The sequence below is a fragment of the Pipistrellus kuhlii genome, unplaced genomic scaffold (assembly GCF_014108245.1).
Source record: "Pipistrellus kuhlii isolate mPipKuh1 unplaced genomic scaffold, mPipKuh1.p scaffold_m20_p_3, whole genome shotgun sequence".
Taxonomy (NCBI): Eukaryota; Metazoa; Chordata; class Mammalia; order Chiroptera; family Vespertilionidae; genus Pipistrellus; species Pipistrellus kuhlii.
The window spans coordinates 8,109,155-8,132,082 of record NW_023425529.1 but is presented as its reverse complement, the minus strand read 5'-3'; the positions used below and the strand labels follow the sequence as shown (position 1 = coordinate 8,132,082).

Below are 22,928 nucleotides of genomic sequence, written 5' to 3'. Positions count from 1 at the left end.
CTAACACACCCATTCCCATCAAATTAGATCATATATATATAACTGTATAGGATTCTCCTTCCTTTTCCTTGGGTAACTTCTAATCCAATTCTGATAGCTAGGGGAAAATTACAAATATAGAAAAAAGGAAGTACTAAAATATTCCCCTTTTTAGGATATACTGGTGTTTTATAGGTGTCACAAAATTGAAGACTTTCAGAAAACTTTTAGAAAACCATTAATGGCACAATCAGCAAGAGAAAAGGTAAAAGCCAACCACTGCCTGGCCAGCTTTGCTCCGTGGTTAGTGTCAGCCTGCACAGTGATGCATCTCTCTTTCCCTCCATCTTTTCCTGACCCTCCTTTCCACTCTCTTTAAAAATAAATCAATAGGAAAAAATATCCTCACTCCTCTGGTGAGGATTAAAAAAAAAAAAAAAAAAAAAAAAAAAGCCAACCTTTATCCAATTCTAGAAATTTCCCCACTTTGCTTTCTCCTGCCTCCTTAATCTACCACCAAGGGATTTCATGTACCTTCCTTGTGTTTCTGTCCTTTGATTCTAAATGCATAAAAGGAACTCAGAATGCCACTCTCCAGAGCATCTTCTCAATCATTTACGATCTTGCTTCTGGGCATGTCCTCAAAAACTGGGCTTAGCACTAATTGGTTTGGCTCAGTGGATAGAACGTTGGCCTGTGGACTGAAGGGTCCTGGGTGCAGGAGGCAGCAGAAACTAAAAGCATTATGATTCTCTCTCATAATTGATGTTTCCAGCTCTCTCCCCCTCTCCTTTCCTCTCTGAAGTCAATAAAAATATATATTTCAGAAACCCTCTGAAGAAGAGTGACAGGCACAATAAATTTAGATTCTACTCACAGCACCACACCAAGGCAGTGACATTCTAAAATGCCGTGTAAACAACCAGGTGGCATCCTTGCTAGTGTCCATAGGACTGAAGCAACGACTGAGGCTGATTGTTACTGCTCTTACAGCTTCAACCAAGCCATCTTTTTAAATTAACCTTGAAGAAGGAGAAGTCAACATTTTGCTTCTCGGAACTTGCTCAAAAAGAGAAAAGCGGATAATTTTCGAATTTAAAAAAATAACATACAGAAAAGAATTACATAGCCAATGTAGTTATAAATAACTGAAAGAAGTTTTTAAAATCATCTTAAAATTATGCAAACAAGAGGGAAGAAAAAACAACAATCACTGTGAACAGATATTTAAGTTACTAGCCCAACTTTAGATCTTTTTAATAGCATTTAAAGATTACTACATGTTGAAAGATTACTATATGAATGAATAAATGCCTATTTTCACTTGAAATAGATTTTTTCTAGCAAACTGCAGCTCGCCCGAGCCACAAGCAGGTCTTTGGCCCCTTGAGTTTTTAGCAAAGGCAGGCTTAGGAGTACCCTAATTAAGTTCATAACAGTGTACCTAACTATATAGTTTAAGTTTAAAAAATTTGGCTCTCAAAAGAAATTTCAATCGTTGTACTGTTGCTATTTGGCTCTGTTGACTATGAGTTTGCTGACCATTGGTCTATAGTGATACTAATCTCTAGAAACTCCCTGCTAAGGCATGATACCTTACCAATATTCCCCTAATACTAAGTCCTCATCAAAGGGATCGTTTTTTGCTATAACGTGCTACTGAACATATACTGTGACAAAATCAGATGGATATGTCAATCTTCTATTTCCCATGCTTCTACCACTTCCTGAATAGCCTCTCTCACATTAATTCGGTAGCTTTCAAAAGGAATAAAGCATTTGGTGGAGTGCAATGTGCTTAACAACCACTATGGCGTGCTAAAAAATTAAAAACAGACTTATCCTCAAGTGTTTTTTTCTTTTGGTTTTTATATATATATTATATATATTTTTTTAAAATATATTTTATTAATTTTGTACAGACAGGAAGGGAGAGAGATAGTTAGAAACATCAATGAGAGAAAGTCATCAGTCAGCTGCCTCTTGCACACCCCCTACTAGGGATATGCCCGCAACCAAGGTACATGCCCTTGACCAGAATCGAACCCGGGACCTTTCAGTTCCCAAGCCGAAGCTCTATCCATTGAGCCAAACCGGTTTTGGCTTTCCTCAAGTTTACACCTTCATAATGAAAGGTGCTACATTTACACACAAAGCTAATGACTGCCCGAGGGTAGAAGACTGTAAAATTACAGCAGGGAGAGTAGGGAGATCTGGGGGAGATAAGAGATCAACCGAAGGACTTGTATACATGCATGTAAGTACAACCAATGGACACAAAACTCTGGGGAGGGAGGGTATATATGGGAGGGGGGGCAATTTTAAAATATGTACACAGATAATAATTTAATTAAAATAAATAAATAAAATAGGTATTCAGTAAAAAAAAAAAAAAAAAAAAAAAAAGAATGTCTTACGAGAAGTATCGAAAAAGCGCAAGGGCAGTCAAAGGAGAAAAGGGCTGGAAAATGCAAGTTCTGTGTAGCCTCCTGTAGGGGAGGGGAATGATATAAGAAAGAGGAGGGGAAACCACAGCTTGTATGTGAATCAGAAGACGGCTGCGTTTGGCTGGAGTCAAGGACACAAGAAAGGGAGGAGTAAGCCAAACCTGGGCTCCAGGAGGCCTAAATGCCAGGCTACTACTTGAAATCTGTTCACCGGGCAAAGAAGACTTACACAGGGTGACCGCAAAGAATAAAGTCAACAGAAGTAAACCAAGCTCTTGGGCTTGTTTTGCCCCTGCCTGTCTCCCGCCCCTCCCCTCCGGCCCCCTCCCACACCGAAACTGGAAAGGTGAGAAGTGGGGCGGGGGACCTCTGTTCACTTCAGGAATCAGGAATCGGCAAACTGTATCAGAACTAAAAGAAAGGCAGCACGCGGAATGAATGCCCAGCGAGTCTTAGCCCCGTGTATCAAAGCTAAGAGCACAGGAGGGGAGCTGTTCCGAGTCATTTCTGAATGTCCAGAATTCTAAGTGAGAACTTTCTCAATGCCCGTTCTTTGAGAGCCGTACAATATAAGGCCTCTATTTATAACCAAAACTTAAAGTTGCCATGAAACCCTCTTTTTATCTCTAAAGACCGCTAAGTGTTTAACAGAATTCAGTAATTAAACTTTGTTACTAAGAACTGGGCATCTCAGCAGGATGCACAGGGTCTTGGAACTTAAATGTGCAGAATACCATGCATTCCAGGCTTACAACTGCTATCTTAGGAGGCCCCCTAGTGCTCACAGTGCAGATACTTCAGAAGTTCAAAGGCCGACACTTCAGAAAACCCTTTATGAAATCAACTGTGGAGTCAATCAGTAGCTATGATTCTAGTACCAGTTCCACCCTGAGATGTGGTGGTTCCCACACCACCAAGCAATTCTCAGAAGTCAGCTGAGTGTCCTACCATTCAACTCAATATTGACACTATCTACACGAAGGTACTAGTATAACATCTCAGATTCCACAGATTAAGGGTTCGGTCTTTCCTACAAACCTTCCCCTGACCCCCTCTTTCCGCCACACACAAACACACATACACCTACAGGTGCCAGTTCAAGTCCAGGTTGTCACCTGTGTTTCTGGTCAAATGGCTATAAATCAAGGGTTCCCATGACCCCCTCTTTGGGTTTGATTAATCTGCTAGAGTGGTTCAGAGGAACATTTTACTTACTAGATTACCAGCTTATTATCCTATCTAATAAAAAAGTAATATGCAAATTGACCATCAGTCCAACACACAAAGATGGCTGCCCCCATGTGGTCAAAGATGGCTGCTCCCATATGGACACAAGATGGCCACCACAAGATGGCAAGCAGGGGAGGGCAGTTGTGGGCGATCAGGACAGCAGGAGAGGGCAGTTGGGAGGGACCAGGCTAGGCCAAAGGACCCCACCAGTGCACAAATCCGTGCACTAGGCCTCTAGTAGAAGAATAAAAAATAAATAAAAGGATATAACTCAGAAACAGCCAGATGGAAGAGATGCATAGGCAGTGTATGGGGAAAGGGCCCATAGCTTCCATGCCCTCTCTGAATACAAAACTCTTCCCAAATCTCTGTGTTCACCAACCCCGAAGCTCTCTGAGCCCCATCCTTTTGGGGTTTTATGGAGGCCTCATTACATAATATCCTCATTACATGAGTGACTAAATCATCGGTGACTGGTGAGAGATACCACCTCCAGCCTCTCTATCCTCCCCACACATCAGAGATGGGACTGAAAGATTCATCCCTCTACTCTGGGTGGTTTCCCCAGCAACCAACCAGCCCCATCCTTAGGTGCTTTCCAAACGTCACCCAGTAGTGATGAAAAGGGGCTGGTTATGAATAACAAGACACCTGTTTCACCTTTTGGCTCTGAAGCAACTTCAGGCATTGAGGACAGGATATTATGACAAAATACTACAACAAAAGATGCTCCCATTGCTCTTATCACTCAGGAAACCCCAAGGGTTTGGGGAAACTGAGTCAGGAACCTTGGACAAAGGCTAAACATATATGAGAAATATATTCTGAGCACCTGAATGACCAAACATCTCCTTCTTATAAATTACATCACTGTAGTAGCCCATTAAAAATAATATCTTTTTTAGGGAAATAAATTATACAGGCGAAATGTAAAAGATCTGATTTTAATTAGTTTAGCTTGAATTGTTTTGAGCCAACTTGCAGAATACAAGGCCTAAAAAGTCTAAGCAATACTTAATAATAAAATTATTTTTCAAAATTATGGTCTCTGATAACATTCTACTTTGCTTTATTTCTTGATCCAGTTCAACTACTAATGTATCATATATAACACTCAAAAACTGAAGCTTCAGATGACAATACATATGATTAAGTCGTTCATAAGAAGAGTTTATCACTTGTGTAATTTTAGAAAATAAAATTTGAAAAGTCAACACACAGTATTCTCCTCTAACGTTGATCTATCTTCTGGAATCTCATACTTAGGTCTGTATCATTTATTATGATAACATATTTCAATGGTATTCTTTATCCTTTTTTTTTTTTTTTTTTTTTTTACCACTGTGGCTTTTTAAAAATATATATATTTTGTTGATTTTTTACAGAGAGGAATAGAGAGTTAGAAACATAGATGAGAGAGAAACATTGATCAGCTGCCTCCTGCACACCCCCTACTGGGAATGTGCCCGCAACCAAGATACATGCTCTTGACTGGAATCGAACCTGGAGCCTTTCAGTATGCAGACTGACGCTCTATCCACTGAGCCAAACCGGTTTAGGCACCACTGTGGCTTTAATGAAGCAGCTCAGAAATGTGTTAAAATGACTGGATGGTAATTATGTACTGCAATTAATGTACCTTTCTTTTTTATGTTTGTAAGGGAACCAATCCCCAAACCACTACCATCCCAGTATCGCATCCCCAACTCCATCCTCAATGTTCCTGGCCAGACCCATAGAATTTCTGTCCTCTTAATAATACTAGAAAGAAACCCTTCCCCCTTTTCTACCACGCCCTTTTTCCCTCTTCCCTCTTCCTCAGACTGGGGCGTCTTTCCTAATTAGTAAAGCTCGGAAGTGGGAACCAAGCATGCCTAACTAATCCCTTCTCTTTTGGGATCCAGCCCAGTGATGACCGTCTCCCTTCCCTGATCACTAACCGCCCATTCCTGCAGGGGTGAGGACTGCAAGCTGCCCAGCTGCCTGGCTGAGTGGGTGAGTAACTTGAACACGACAGGAGGACAACATTGAGTCACATTCTCTAATACTAACCACAAGCAAATATTTCAATCCCTGACTTCAGCATCAATTTCTAAACTGTATAATAGTTTAGAGGACAGCCCTAACAGGATTGGCTCAGTGAATAGAGCGTTGGCCTGCAGACCCCAATGGTTCAAGGTTCGATTCCAGTCAAGGGCACATGCCTGGAATCGAACATGCAAGAGGCAGCTTGGTCCAAGGTGCAGGAGGCAGCCAATCAATGATTCCCTCATCATTGATGTTTCTATCTCTCTCTTCCTCTCCCCCTCTCTTTAAAATCATTAAAAATATATTTTTTAAAAAGTTTAGAGGACAAAAGTATGACCAATTGTCACCCAAGAATATAAATTAGAGCAGATTATCCCTTTAAAAACATAATTCTCATTTTCTATGTTTTTAATTAACTGAGAGAGAAAGGAATTGAGGATTACTCTGAGTATACTTGAATTTATATCATTCCTTGTGTATTCCACAACAACAAAACAACCATCTAAGACTTATGGGAGCTTAGATTAAGGCCATTAACTGTTTGGTGTCCTTATTCTAGGTAGAAACACATAATCTTCTAAATGAGAAGACAATTCCTTGAACATACACATCAGCTCTTACTGAGCATTATTTTTATGCTGCTCATTACAGAATTCAGGTAATTTTAGGTACTAAATGAAACCTCCCTTGATGTCTCTGAAAGTAGCAGATAATTCCTGCCTTTGTTAGGCTCAAGCCCTTCCTTTAGTTCAAAAACATGTATTTGAGATTCTTCTTCAAACCAAACATACTTTAGACTTATCTAAAGTAAAGCATAAATCGGTGAAGTATCCATGAAAATATAAGAGCATATGTGAATAAATGCTTCTACTTTGGCTATAAACTATCTTTTCCTCCCTGGTATTACTATAGGTTTCTGTTTCAATTTTTTTTAATTTGGCACCAAAAAAAAAAAAAAAATGAACCACAATCAATTTTCATCACTAAATCGATTCTTGCAAATCATATTCATTCATATTGGTAGTGGTCCCAGAGTATAGATCGCAGTCAACAAGTCCTTAGATTCTATACTCTATCACTGTTATCAGAAATCACATATATAAGATGACTCCAACTTCACACAGTATTCAGGTTCATTTTCATTGTGTGTTTTTTTCTTTTAGTTAATTGCCAAGCTGGTTTCTGATGAGGGGTAGGGGGGAGGGGAGATCACTGGGTTTCAAGAACTACCACAAGCTTATGTTCTGGGACAGTAGTACAATGCACGTATCAGAACACTGTAGGTTGACTCCTCACTGGCTACCCATTTAGAGGAAAGGGCAGAGATCATAGAAAATGACAGACCTGTGTTCAATCTTCCTACCATTAGTGGATAAGATACACTGAGTGGCCTGATTATTATGATCTCTGAATGCATAATAATCTAGCCACTCAGTGTATAGCCTATATAATAAAAGGCTAATATGCAAATTGCCCCCTCGACCAGGAGTTCTACCAGCAGGCAGCCCGGCCAACCGCCTGTGTCCCCTCCCCCTGGCCAGGCTGGCTGGACCCTACCCATGCACAAATTCAGGCACCGGGCCTCAGAGATCATAATAATCTGGCCACTCAGTATATATAACCTGTATGAGCCTCAGTTTCCCATCTGAAATTAAAGATAATAATATAGAGTTTTTAACTATTCTGTAAGAAAAGATATATGAGCTGAAACCGGTTCGGCTCAGTGGATAGAGCTTTGGCCTGCAGACTGAAAGGTCCCAGGTTCAAATCCGGTCAAGGGCATATACTTTGGCTGCATACACATCCCCAGTAGGGGGTGTGCAAGAAACAGCTGATCGATGATTCTCTCTCATCGATGTTTCTAACTCTCTATCCCTCTCTCTTCCTCTCTGTAAAAAATCAATAAAATATATATTTTTTTTAAAGAAAAGATATATGAGACCCACAACACATGCCATTTTTAGAGCAAATTGTTACCAGAGATGAAAAATGGGTGCTGTATGTTAATCTGAAAAGGCGGCCTCAATGGTTGGACAAAAAATGGTTGGGTCTAGTAATAATTAATGTCGTTTTTAAACATTCGTTTAAAATGTTGCTTGGCGTTGACTTGTATTGACAAACACGTGGTATCTACAGAACGTGTGAAGTGCAATTAACAAGTTTGTGTTTGGTTTGGTTTTTGTTGCAAAACTAGGGCTAAGAAGATGGCGGATGAAGAGCATATTCGGCACTGCATGCTTTACGAGTTCCAATTAGGAAGAAAAGCAAGTGAGGCTGCAAAAAACATCTGTAGTGCTCTTGATCAAGATGCAGTTAGCGCCAGAAAATGCCAGCGTTGGTTTGAGAAATTTCGCGAGGGAAATTTTTCGTTAGATGACAAGAGTGGTCGAGGCCATGTGTCTAATTTTGATCAAGAAGCTCTTCAAGCTCTTTTGGTGCAAAATCCTCAAATTACCCAACAAGAGCTTGCGACAACTTTAAATTGTTCACAAAAAACAATTTCCAATCAATTGCGTGCACTTGGCAAAGTCCAAAAGTTTGGAAAATGGGTTCCTCATGAGTTGACCGACAACAACCGTAATCAGAGTGTCACAATTTGCAGTTCGCTCCTCTCTCGTCAAAACCGTTTGCCGTTTTTAGAGCAAATTGTTACCAGAGAAGAAGAATGGGTGCTGTATGTTAATTTGAAAAGGCGGCCTCAATGGTTGGACAAAAATGAGGCTCCACAGCCCACGCCAAAACCTGACTTGCATGCGAAAAAAGTGATGTTGTGTGTTTGGTGGAATTTTAAAGGAATTCTTCATTATGAACTTTTACCATCTAACCAAACCATTACAAGTGCAGTGTATAGTGCCCAATTGGAAAGGTTAGCCCAAGCTTTAAGAGAAAAAGAACCCGCGCTGATTAATCGGAAGGGCGTAATTCTTCACCATGATAACGCACGACCGCATACTGCAAGAATCACTGCTGAAAAACTGCGCCAGTTGGAATGGGAAGTTCTCCCTCAACCTGCATATTCTCCTGATATTGCCCTTTCCGATTACCATTTGTTTCGTTCTTTGCAAAACTTTCTTCTTGGAAAAAAATTTAATAATGAAGAATGCCTCAAAAATGCATTGACCAAATTTTTTGCATCAAAATCACAAGAATTTTACAACAGAGGGATTAAGATGCTTCCTGAGCGTTGGGCACAAGTAGTAGAAAACAACGGCAACTATATTGTTGATTAAATTTTGTTGTATTGTTTAAATAAATTCAATTTTAAAAAGTATTAGAAAATGACATTAATTATTACTAGACCTAATATCAATAGTACATGTACAACAAATAGCAGTTATTGTCCTAATCAGTCTCAACCACACTTCTAACATGGATGAAGGCCATCACAGATTCATGGCATTTCTATAACAATATTTATTTAAAGATATTCTGATTAACACATTATATTTAGTTTCAACTTACCAAGACAGGAGTACAAACCCTGGCTTATCCAAGCCAATATGGCAAGCGTTATAAGGTCACCAAAACTAGCAGCGATGGGTGTGGCAACATTATCAGGATTTATACCAGTCTTCTTTGAGCCAACGATAACCCCAACCATGATTATTCCTAGAAGAAAGAACATTCATTACTCTTCTGCTATGATTTCAAAAACAATCAATTGCCCTACATACAAAATACACAGGTTAGACAAACAGCCTATGAATTTCAGTTAGACTGCTTAAACAAGTGACTAACACAAACAAAACATTTGCTAGTGCTCTGGCAAAATGCCTTTCAAGGAATTCCAAGTGGGGAATCATGGAAGATTCGAGGTCAGTGTTGCATTTAGACACCTGAAAACCTCCTGTCAAATAAAGTTAAAGCTAAAGTTTCAAATGTAGTAACTTGTATGTCTTAGATGCAATGTATTTGTGTGCATCAAATGCACACATTTTATTTTAACCCTCAAATAATGCATAAAAATATCAAAGAGAGGTAAGTCATATTTATATGCATAGCAACTGGGGAAGAAAAACAATAAAACCAGATTTGTTTACATAGTGGTAGCCAGAAATACTTACTTCCTTTTATTATTTAAAGGTACTGAAATGTTAAGAGGAAGGAAGTAATTCAATTTTTAACATGAGGCCAGGAGCTGTCTTTTTATAGAATACTCTCGCAATCCACAGTTTGTGTCTAGGAGCCTATAGCTAAAGAACAGAAGCTGAAAATGTTACTATGTACTTACATTTTTAAGTCCTTATCTTCCTGAATCATAGAAATGGGAGAAAAATGGTAACGTTTATATCCACACCTAATTGTATAGATTTTCTCATGCCAACATACTCATTCAAAGGATGCAGTGGAGACAATTTAAGATTAGTTTACTTATGTGCCCTAGTAGGAGGGCAGAAATGGGGAAAGAGAGATAGAAACATCAATGAGAAAAACATTGAACAACTGCCTCTTGCACGCCTCTTACTAGGCATTGAGCCCACAACCCAGGCACATGCGCTGACCAGGAATCAAACCAGTGACTTCCTGGTGTATGGGATACCATGCTCAATGAACTGAGCCACACCGGCTGGGAAAGAAGTCAAGTCTTAATTATAATTAAATTCTCTAAGTTCTGGGAAAGAACCTAGCCAAAAAGTTAGCTTCATTATATGATCACCTAGCAAGAGAATCTTCTTTTGAACTTTGCTGGTGATGTAAAGGTGAAAAGATGATGTTTATAAAATAAAAAGAACCAAGTCTTTATGATTATGAGTCCATAAATAATCTAGTTATCCGGTGTGAAGTTCCTCTTTTAAAACAAAATCCCAACTGAAAATTTCTAATGTAGTTAGTTTTTTACAACTTCTGGCTCTCTCAATTTCAAGAGGCAACCATCTGCTATGTTAAGCTTACGGTTATATTTGTATTGCCACAGAGACGGTGCAGAGTTTTCTTTGAAATCTGAAACTTGAAAAAATTTCAACAGAGAGACTGCTTTTGGAACTCAGGATTCTTGGAATCCTTGTTTACTCAACAGACAAGCCAGTAAAATCCTCAGCATGACTTTCCAGAAAGGAGTTTCTCAATTAACTTAACAGAAACAAAGGAGTAACTCAGCTACTCTCCTGATCTTGTTTGGGAACTGTACCAGGGTACGTGAGGCCAGGAGACAACTCTAAAAGCCTGTTCTGCACTCAGGTTTACAGATAATAAATATAAAAAATAAGATATTTTTTTTAAGTTTATAGACAACTCTTCGATATTTTTTTTTATTATTATTATGAACATTTAAAAAAAAGTAGCCATGCTATTGGGAAGTGAAAGTAAAAGACTACGAGTAGGTGCTTGTGAGTGTTCTTACCCTGCAGGAGAGAGGCGATGAAGGCAGTTGCCACGCTGCTGGAGCACAACAGTATGGAGTGATCAAGGTGGTACTTCCCCTCCGGAATCCAGCCCAATATAACCGCCGCCACGGCTGCTAGAAAACCGACCACTGTGGCCTGAACCTGAAATTTTTCCCCCATAAAATTCAGTGGAATTATTCATTTTGCAAACACACCTGTAAGCCTGATTACATAAATGTGCATAGGAGGAGTCAGAGGAAAGTACTGCTACTAGTAATTGAGCTGCCTTTTAGAGAAGCTACTATATTTGAATTTTAGTATTCTCTAAGGGGGTGGGTTCTCAAGCTGCCCAGGTATGGAACAGGGTCCAGGGATCTGTTTTTAACAAGCATCTCAAGTGACTTTTATGATGGGATCCAGATTGTCTAAGAAAATACCGACTTTAGGGCTGAAGAGTACACCACCCGCAGAAGGGAAGGCTGATGCCAGAGGCAGTGTTGGCAAGAGACTGGATTTTACAATCCAAAGATAAGAGTTTGACCACTGGCTACACCATTTACTTAACCTTGTGGCAAATTATTCAAATTCACTTATTCAACAACTATTAATTTAGCGTCTATTATGTACCAGGCACTATGCTTGGTATTGGGCTATAACAGTGGTCAAAGCAAGTTTATTCCCTGCCCTTAAAGAGCTTTGGTTGGTGGACATTAAACAAGAACCTTACATGTAACCACAATCATGATTAATGCTATACAAACTTTAGTTCCTGCCCGGTCAGTGTGGCTCAGTGATTGAGTGTCAATCTACAAACCAGGAGCTCACGGTATGATTCCCGGTCAGGGGGTTGTGGGCTCAATCCCCAGTATGGGGCATGCAGGAGGCAGCCAATTGATGATTCTCTCTCCTCATTAATGTTTCAATATCCCTCTCCTTCTCCCTTCCTCTCTGAAACCAATAAAAATAGCATTTTTTAAATGTGTATATTTTGGGGGAACATCCTATATTGGTACAAATATTAACTCAAAATCTGGCTCTCTAATACACTTATGACAGAAAATATTTTGTATACTTGTATTATATATTTTTCATATTTAGAAGTACACAATTTCTAGAGAAAGAAAATTTTTTAAATCATTGATATTAATTTATTCTATCCCTTTTTTGCAGTACTGAATTATCACTTTGGGTCCCCTGAAATAATTAAATGGTAGACTTAACTAAAATTTATTTCATTTTTACAGCTAATAACCAAGATCTGTAAACCTAAGGTCTATAAATAAATATGTGCATCACTTACCTGTTTTAAAGCCAAGTTGCCAATTATTAGGTTCCACTTTTCAATGGGTGAATCCATCTTCCCAACATTTACCTGTTAAGGTAGATATTTTTATATATCACTGAATAAACTATATGCTCTCTATTTCACTTAAACAACATATGAAGTCTTAAAGCCAAAGGTAATTCTTTAGTAAATCTGATGAGCTCACATTGCACTTAAATATAATTCTGAGTTCACTACCAGTCTTACATCTCTTATTCAGCTTGCCTGAGATGTTTCAGAAAAATTTTTTTAGTTTAATTACTAGCTCACACATGGACTAGCTAATACTACCCACCTTCCCAGTAGTGTGTAGTTATTTTTCAACTAACACCATCAAGAGCATCCTAACATGCCAAATTTTATGTACACTCAATATAAATACATAAATTTTCAGTTGCTAGCATATCATTTCACATCATGAAACTAATGTAATTTGAAGAATTATTAACCAAAAAGCCCAGATACAAACAACTCATTCATATGAACATAATTTATATTTGAGTCATGACTAACACTGTTAATAATAAAAAATTCATTCAGTTAAATATGAATTTTGATCATTTATCTCACTATTAAAGTTTATACCTCTTTTTGCTAAATAAAAGAATGCACTCCAAAAAAATATTATTATTCACTTATTATATTATTCTATAAGCCAAATCATACTTATTAACCACTTAGGATTCATAAAATATATATCCAAATCTGACAAGTTTTTTTTTTTAATGCAGTGTTTTGGAAAACAATGAGCAATCGTTATTAAAAATACTATACGGAGCCAGGTTTCAATTGTTCATCATCTGCTTGGTCATAGAAGATAAGTAAAAGGGTAAAATGGAAAATATTTAAGGGTATTATATACCTACTAGGGAATCAGTGCATGAATTCGTGCACCTTGAAAGGAACTGTGGGCCACAAGGCTGCAGTGGGCACAGGGCAGGTCTTGGCTCATCCTCTGTACCCCAATCTGGCCCCTACTGCCATGGCCCCCTCTTCCCCTGTCTGCTGGCAGCCCCGCTCCCACCACCGCTCCCACACACTGATGGCACCAGCTCCGCTCACATCCACTGATGGTGCAGAGCTATTGGGGCTGGTGCTAGCAGCGGGTGCGAGCAGCAACTGCTGCCCCAATCATCCCTCTGGAGCAGGGGGAGGCGGAGAAGTTCTGGGGCAATCAGGGCCGGCAGCTGCTGCTTGCACCTGCTGATGAAGCTGAGTGATCTGGACCGGCATCTGTAACGGGTGCAAGCATCGGGGGGGACCCTGGTACACGGGAGCAAAGAATTTTCAGTAACCACCAGAGGCTTACCCCGATGACAGTGACTGGCACCCTGCCTTGGTCTGGCGCCCCCATTCACCTGCTCCACCATCCCACCATGGCCAATGCCTGCTATGTTCCACACATGCCTCCTGGTGGTCAGCGCACGTCATAGTGACCGGTTGTTCGGTTGTTCCACCCTTTGTTTTATTTGCATATTAGCCTTTCATTATATAGGATGGGTTGCTTTAGCTATGGTCAAACTGGCTTCAGATCATTCGGTTGTGCGCTACATCAACCTTTCCTGTATCAATCTAAAAAACAGATCCTGTTGCCTAACTTCACTCTGGACCATAGTCTCAAAGTACCCAGCAAATGCAAATATTAGTATTTCTCAGTGTTTTGGATAATTATTCATCCTGTCTTAATTTGTATACTTCTTTTCTAAGCCTGTAAATCTAAATTATTAATATCATTTTTTGGAACTTTAATTTTTCTTTATTTTATGTTTTAAAATTTGAATTGAAAGTCTAACTTAACATTATTAGGGATAGAAGTTCTGCCAACTTCTTCATATCCCTTCACTGAAATGTAAGTTCAATGAGGGCAGGATCATTTTCTGTTTTGTTTGTTGCTGATTTCATAGCACACAGGATAGTACGTGGCATACAGCAGATTCAAAAGTATTTTTAAGCCCTAGCTGGTTTGGCTCAGTGGACAAAGTGTCAGTCTGTGGACTGAAGGGTCCCAGGTTCGATTTCGGCCAGGGTCACATGCCCAGGTTGTGGGCCCAATCCCCAGTAGGGGGCGTGCAGGAGGCAGCCAATCAATGATTCTCTCTCATCATTGATGTTTCTATCTCTCTCTTCCTCTCCCTTCCTTTCTGAAATTATATATATATATATACATATATATATATATATATATATATATATATATATGTATATATATATATATCTTTTTAAATTCATTAAAGAGGCAGAATCTTATAAACTAATTTCAAAAAATCAAGAGTTCTCTGAGAAGAGATTCAAGGCAACAGAAGTGAATTTGCCTAAAGAGGAAACATGCTATCAAATTGTGTTAGGCAATTTGCCTCTGGGAAATAGTTTCACAGGCTTTTTTTAAAAATACTATCTTTAGGACAATGGATACCATTTTTACTCATTTATGTCTAGCATTCAGAAGCAGAAAATTTCAGACCTCAGGTAATAGCATCCAACAATTTTAGAACCACTGTTCTTGGCTTATTTTCCAATTATATACTAATGCTCTGTATCTATAACAATATCTACTATAATAAATGTCTACTGTTGAAAAGATAAAAATCCAGGAAAAATACTCAAGTTAAGTATTTTTTAAGCCTCACCTGAGAATGTTTTTATTGATTTTGAGAGAGAGAGATAAGAGAGAGAGAGAGAGAGAGAGAAATATCAATTGATTGGTGGCCTCCAGTACTTGTCATGACTGGGGATGAAACCCGCAACCTTTTTGGTGTATGCTTTATAGAGTAACAAGTTTTAAGCACAATTAACCTTCAACAGATTGACGTAATAGCCTATATCTGATATCTTATGTTTTAAGATCGCTATCTTTATACTTTCTCCAGGCCTTCCTTATAATCTTATAAGCTCACTTACCCTAATTCTCCTGCAGACAATCATAAAAATGAGAAAAGACCCTTTCATTGGGCAAAAAGATTAAAATAATCATAGATTGGCCTTCTAAAGCTATAATGACTTTTACTCCTTTAACAAGTGAACATTAAAACTTCCTTGGAAAACCGTAAAAATTTTTAAAGATTTTTTTGCACATAGTTGAAAAGGCTGATTTTCAAAAAGAGCTTGTTTTAAGCTTAACAAATAATTACTCTTCCCTCGGAGTACAATTAGGAATCAGCTGCAACAGTCTCAATTACACAACAGGCACTAAGTTCAGGTTGTGGCGAGTGGGGCGTGAGAGAAAGGGAAGCGGGTTTCATTGCAGAAACTGACAGTCCAGCTGGAGAGGGGAGCACGAGATGATTGGCAATGTTAGCAAACTGATAAGGGATAAAAGGGAATGGCTGGGGTAAGAGAAAGTCATGAGTTTGGTTTTGAATGTATGAGTGGCACAGACACTTGAAAAGTCAGCTCTGGAGGTCAGGAAAGAGACTGGAGATACGGGGCTGAGCCATGTGCTGGCAGTGTTGGATTGCACAAAATTACTGACAGATCACGTAGAACAGAGTCCTAAAACTTTCAGAAAGTCTCAAATCAAGAGGATGAGCAAAGAGAGACCAAAAAAGTAGACTGAGAAGCAGCAAAGAGAGAGGTGGGAGAATGAGGAGAGTGTGGGGTCTCAGTTGGGGATAATAAAAATTTCATGTAGGGAGTTGCCAGTGAAGAGTCCATACGAGGTGAGACTTTGGGGATTCTGCTATCAGGAAGTCATTAATCTGGGACATGAGGGTGACCTGGCTGAGACATCTGTCACCCCACTGATTGCCAGGGTTGATTCAGCTCATCTGGCTGGCTAAGCGGGTGTCCCCTCCCTCCATCACCAATCCATATGCTGCCTCCAGAAGCTACACAGTCAGTCAAAGAGGACGACCTTCCCTCAAGAGGAGAGGCCTTGTCTTCAGTCAAGTGTATTCGAGTAGCTGCCCTCCCCTGCTAGACCCTCCAAACAAGGTCTCAGGAAGTCACTGACCTGGAGTTGCTCTAACGGTGGACAGAGTATCAAAATGACTATAACGGACAATGACTCTCCAGCATTCCATAAGAATCGTAGCTCTCTACCTAGCAAACGAGACCATTCTTTAAGCAAGTCAAACACTATAAACTAGGATCAGGCGTCTTCAAACTACGGCCCGCGGGCCACATGCGGCCCGCAGAGGAGTCTGATCCGGCCCGCCAGGTTTTTTGGGCAGTGAGCGCAGCCGAGGTGTTACAGTAGGAATTAGTAGTTCATATAGTCTGGCCCTCCAGCTCTCTGAGGGACCGTGATCTGGCCCCCACTTTAAAAAGTTTGAGGACGCCTGATAGGTGAATGTAACATGTTAACAAAGCTTGATGCCACAAGTGACTGGTTTTCCATTTACGAATACGTTTACTTTACTCCTCTCAAATCCAGAAAAAAAATTTCAAGTGGCTACTCCTGGTCTTTTAGCGAACTCATCAGCCAATTCTGTCAACTCTCTCTCTGAAAATGAGTTCTGGATTCCAACAGCTCTCACTACACCCGCTGTTACCACCCTGATCCAAGCCAACGTTATCTCCATTTGTCTGGCTGCATCATCAGTCCTTGGCCCCCTGTAGTCCTGACTCAACACAACAGTCAAAATATTCTGTTAAAAATATCTGTCAGGTCACATCATGCCTCTGTTCAAAACCTTCCACAGTGGCTTCCCATTTCACACAAGAACCAAAGTCCTTGCAGCGGCTGGTAAGGTAATCTCATTCCCTGTGACTTATCCCCTGGCTCATTGGTCCCAGCCCTACTGGCCTCTGTGCTGTTCAGCCAACATAGTAGTTCTCAGATTTTGGATGTGCCTCAGAATCACCTGGAAAACCTGTTAAAATACAGACTGCTGAACCAAACACCCACAATTTCTGATACAGCAGCTTTGGAGTGAGGCCAAGAATTTGCATTTCTAACAAGTAGCTGACACTGCTGATCAGAAGGCCACACTTTGAGAACCATTGGTCTAACATATCAACAACAGTCCTGCCTTTGACCTTTGGCACTGCCTGGAACAGCTCTATCTCAAAGAGCTCAAGAAATGAGCGTCAACCAATGAGTACGAGGAAAAAGTGGTGGCTCATGGCAACAAGCTAAGAAATCACAGATTGTGCATCAAGTCTACGGTGTCTTCATTGCTGAAGAGAACTGAATAATTCCTTCAGTTGATGACTCAGATATCTTATGATCAGTGACATGATCCTTGACCGATGGAAGGCAGCCATGTCACCCCGCCTCCCCAAAGAAAGGCCCAACGAGATCACTCTGCAGTGAAGGCTACGACAGATACACGGAGCTTCTAATCAGCTTTGGCGTTCTCTCTTAAATATGAACACACAAACAGGCATGACCAGTTGTTTGAGGAAAATATCTAATAGAAAATACAGATGCCAAAACAACTGAAGTTCAAATTAAAAATAAATAGTAAATTCAGCTCAAATGGTGTGGCTCATGCAGGAGGCAGCTGATCAATCATGAATGTTTTTATCTCTCCCCCTCTCATCATTGAGGTTTCTATCTCTCCCTCTCCCTTTCTCCCTTTGAAATCAATAAAAACATTAAAAAAGCCGAAACCGGTTTGGCTCAGTGGATAAAGCGTTGGCCTGCGGACTGAAAGGTCCTGGGTTCGATTCCGGTCAACGGCATGAACCTTGATTGCAGGCACATCCCCAGGAGGGGGCGTGCAGGAGGCAGCTGATCGATGATTCTCTCTCATCGATGTTTCTAACTCTCTATCCCTCTCTCTTCCTCTCTGTAAAAAATCAATAAAAATATATATTTTTAAAAAACATTAAAAAAAAGAGTGAACTCACCTTTACTCAGTTTTAATGGTAACGTGATCAAATTAAACAACATTTAACTTGCAGCATATTTCTTTTTTAATCATAGTCCCTACACAATGGCCTATTTCAAAACTAATGTTTAATTTATTATTTGAATCTAAATGAATGCTGGAAATGCTTGAGAATGTTGCTTTTAGAAATATTTTCTTTTGAGGTAAGCTAGCCAAAATTTCCACTTTTCTGCAAAGTTACCAAGTTGCGTAATGCTTGTATGCTTAACTATATTTATCAGAACAAAGTTCATTTTCCAACACAATGAAACAAAAGCCACCTTTCAACTCTAGCCCAATAACCTTCTTCTCCCTTAAAGGTTGCCACTTTTGTTTTTCAAGACCGCTTCTTTACTCCCTCCTCCTGCCAAAAAGCCTCTCGGATTTGGTTCTACCGAGGGGACCCACCAGTTCTTAAAACATAATGCAACCATATTGCTGTATACTACAGCTTCTCGGGATAAGGAGGGCCTGTGATTTTCAGATAGGACAACACAGAGGACACTCCAGTATCCTATCAAGCAGAAATCCTTAGCATAGCCCTGAGGTCTAGACGTGTACCCAATAGACAGGAAAGAAAAATGTCTCCTGATACAGGTTCTCCATAACAGATGGAAACAGCATAAGTAACACACATACTTGGAGGTAGGCAAAAACTTACTGCAGTGGATAATCTAGATGCCAATGTCATTTCCAAGTTCCCTTTGAGACCAAGTAGTGCAGGAACTAAAATGAAAACTTCTGTTACTTTTTTGAACACCTCCCAGTGCTGTAAGAAAAATAAAAATAGAATTTGCTGACACTTAAAAAACAGCAACATATTTTAGAACAAAGACATTTCTAAAAACTCTCAGCCTTTTTCCCAATGTTGCATTTGCATTTTGAATGACAACACAGGTCATTTAATCAGTGAACATTTCGCTTAACCCCATTCTCCGTAGCTCTGAAAACTTGAGTTACTTTAGAAGCTCCAGTTAGAGTTGGGAGTGGTAGCTAATAGTCACTACATCCCAAAATACATCTAGCTTGCTACACATTCTACCCTTAAAGGTTACTTTATTCCTTTTTGATGGCAAAAGTTAGTGTAACTCATGATTAAGAGCACAGACTCAAGAACCAGGTAACATGGGTTTGAATCTTGGTTCCAACACTAATTACAACAAACCCACAGGAAAACTGCATTAATATTATCTAATTTCACAAATCCTATATAATAAAAAGGTAATATGCAAACTGACGGAACGGTGGAACAACTAGTCACTATGATGCACACTGACCACCAGGGGGAAGATGCTCAATGCAGGAGGTGCCCCTTAGTGCCTCTGGCAGCACTAAGGATGCCCCAGGTAGCGAGCCTAAGCCGTCATCCCCCAAGGGCTCCTGGACTACAAAAGGGCTTAGGCCAGACTGAGGGACCTCCCTCCCAGAAGTGCACAAATGTCGTGCATCAGGCTTCTAGTGAAGAAAAAAAGATTTAGAGAGGTTAAATGACTTTCCCAAGGTCAAAAATGAAACTCAGAATTGACCTCAGGAGTTATGAGTCATCCATGTTCTGTCCCAATTTGACGTTTTGAAGCAAAAGGTTGCAGAGCATCTATAATAATAAAAACATAATATACTAATTATATCGGATGTCCTTCTGGATGAAGCCAGGGCTATGAGGGCCGAGGCAGCCGCTGTGGCAAGCAGAGGAAGCAGACGCCACAGCAGGGGGAGGGGGCCCCAAGGCAGAGGAGGCAGCCACCATGGCGCCGGGGGCTGAGGCAGGTCCCACAGCTACCACAGCAGGGGGGGCCGAGGCAGCTGCCATAGCGGCAGAGGCTGAGCCCCTTGCACGAATTTCAAGCATCGGGCATCTAGTAGGATCATAAAAGGGCACTAAATTGGAAATTAGACTCAAGATTCTAGGCCTGGATCTTTCATAACCTGACTGTGTGATCCTGGGTGAGGCAAGTATCTTTCAGATCTCAATTTCTTCATCCATGAAATGCAGATACTATCTGCTCTGTCTTGACCTTTGGAAAATACCATGATATTGAAAGTAGCACACATTAAAGTACTTTATGAACCGAAACGACTTCACAGACTGTGCTATTTTACAAATGCTATTAAGACGGGACTGTCCCAATAAGAAACTTTATAAACTAAGTATATTAATTTATGCCAAAAAATAATCAAGAACACAGTCATCATTAATACCAAGACAGACGAGAAAAATTTAAATCCATCAGCTAACTTAAAGAAAAATTCACTTTGTCCCCAAAGTTTCCCTAGAGGTTGTTCTGAACAGGGGTAGCACTAGGGCTGAAAGAGAGTTTAGGAAATGTTTATGAGATCTGTCTCTGATAAAACCTGGTTCAAAGGCTTTTCAAGGAAAGCCCTCCCTTGCAACTAAAGATGGGCCTAAAGCAGCACTGGGACTCCAGTGGCATCCTGGATTCCTTACCCTGTCAAAAGGTAACAAACAGGTTCCTGTCCATGTTTCATGATGGGTCAAGGATTCTGCTGTGCTAGTGGGGAGATACATCCATCAAAGATGATGGTGTGGCAGTGGTGGTAATGACGATGATGATGATGATCAATAACTACAGATAACAATAACTACACTGCCAGGGATACAATGGTTAAAATAAAACAAAAACTTACTAAAAGTAACACAAAAAGCTATCTGATGAAAATGTTATTATAAAGATATATTTATAAGAATATTTATGACAGCACCAACATGGGGGAATGAATAAGTAAAGTCTGGTGTATACATACAATGGAGCATCAGGCACTCACTTGAAAATGCAGAATATATTTGTTACTAATTTGGAAAGATGTCCAAGATGTAATAATAAGCAATGACAATAAGTTCCAGAAAAACAGATACAGCATTTCATTTTTTATGTTTGAAAAAAAATAAACACCACCACATCTGCACAAATGTATATACATATGCACAGAAACAAGTCTGCAAGCATATACAACAAGCTCAGAACAAGGTAACCTCTGGAGGTGAAGAGAGTTGGGGCTGGAGATGAGGAATATCTTTTGTTTAACACTCTATGTTGTTTACAGCCAACTTTATTATTGTAAAACTTTATTGGAGACTTATGTTCTGGTCAGAATGAAACTATTATCTTAGAACTTCTAAAGGAAAACAAGCCCTAACCGGTTTGGCTCAGTGGATAGAGTTAGTCTGTGGGTCCCGGGTTCGATTCCAGTCAAGAGCATGTACCTTGGTTGCGGGCACATCCCCAGTGGGGGGAGTGCAGGATACAGCTGATTGATGTTTCTCTTGCATCGATGATTCTCTCTCCCTCTCCCTTCCTCTCTGTAAAAAAATCAATAAAATATATATTTTTAAAAATAAAATAGCTGGAACCAGTTTGGCTCAGTGGATAGAACGTTGGTCTGTAGACTGAACGGTCCCGGGTTCGATTCTGGTCAAGGGCATGTACCTTGGTTGCAGACACATCCCCAGTAGGAGATGTGCAGAGGCAGCTGATCAATGTTTCTCTCTCATCGATGTTTCTAGCTCTCTATCGCTTTCCCTTCCTCTCTGTAAAAAAATCAATAAAATATATTTTAAAAAGGGGAAAAAAAGAAAATAAAGGAAAACAAATAAGAAAACACCTACAAAGAGCAAATTCTCTACCAGAGTCCACGTCAGTTCATTCTACGAGGGGACAGCTGAAATCTAAAGTAAGTGTCTGAGCTGAGCAGCCCACCTAAAGCGCTCGGAACAACCAAGACGGTTAGGTTAAAGATGGAAACCCACCTGGACTATGTCCAAAACCATGCCGGCGGAAACGGTCCCGAAGCCGGCCAGCAGGAACGGCACCAGGATCTGCAGGGCCATGATGCCGCTGGACTCCTTGGGGAGCTTCGGGTTCGCCTCCAGGATGACATCTTCCTCGCCGTCGCTGGGCAGCTCCTCGGCCTGCAGCATGGCCGTGGTCTCGGAAGCCTCCCCGGCGTCACAGTAATTGTAGTTGGCATAGTCGTCGTACTTCGGGCTGTAGCTCAATGGCGTGTGCCCGTTGTTGCCATGGAAAGTCGGCTCCGAGACTCTGTGGTACTCCACATGGGGCTCAGACCTGGTACCGAACGTCTGTCCCGCAGCTGATAACCCCTCTGGCCAAAGGCCGTTGGCCTTTTTGTGCCTATCTTCCGGGTTTTTCTGGTAAATGACTGGAACCATACTCGACAGTAAGTTTAGAAACTTGTCCGACTGAACTGTATGTAAGCTGGAGGTCCAGGCTACAAACCCTCCTCCGCTGCTCGGACCACCGCTTGCTTTATTCGGAACAGATCTTCCTTTACTATTAGTCATATTGTCATCGCAGAGGACCCTGGACGCCTTAGATCTGAAGCTCCATAAACCATAGCAGATGAATCAGAGCCACGCAGATGCTGGTTTCAATTAAGATGCTGAGTGCATTTTATAGCAAAATAAGGTTTCCACTAATAAAAGATGTTTAGACATTCCACACAGGGATGGGATCTGGGAAAGAAAAGATAAGGTGATTTTTAAAAATCAGATGAACTAGGTGGATACTGAAGGTTTTCATAATTAAAGATATAAAACACTATCCTCACAACACTGCCATCAGGTAGGTGTCATTAGCTCCATTTTATAAATCGGTTTTAATCTTTCATCCCTGGTTCATGAAACTGTCAGGCACAGAGCTTTAATTTTAAACCGAGTTCTGGTGTTTAAGGTTTCATTTTAACCACCACACTGTATTTCTCACCACTTTGTGTGCTGAGTTTGCTTTAAAACCCTCACAATAAA

At 40.3% G+C, this 22,928-nt stretch overlaps 1 protein-coding gene across 4 annotated transcripts in view; it reads right to left on the bottom strand.

The window, feature by feature from the left end:
* Window positions 1-22,928, bottom strand: part of SLC41A2 (solute carrier family 41 member 2) — a 74,780-nt gene that overhangs the window by 29,927 nt on the left and 21,925 nt on the right. For all 4 annotated transcript variants that reach the window (XR_006742759.1, XR_006742758.1, XM_045587573.1 and 1 more), the window contains exons 2-6: window positions 21,912-22,637; window positions 18,807-18,914; window positions 12,309-12,380; window positions 11,026-11,170; window positions 9,147-9,293 (exon numbers count right to left, since the gene is read on the bottom strand). Coding sequence is in view for 2 of the 4 variants with exons in the window: in XM_045587573.1 (XP_045443529.1) it covers window positions 9,147-9,293; window positions 11,026-11,170; window positions 12,309-12,380; window positions 18,807-18,914; window positions 21,912-22,466 (1,027 nt within the window). In the remaining 2 variants the exon portion in view is untranslated. The remainder of the gene's footprint in view (window positions 1-9,146; window positions 9,294-11,025; window positions 11,171-12,308; window positions 12,381-18,806; window positions 18,915-21,911; window positions 22,638-22,928) is intronic.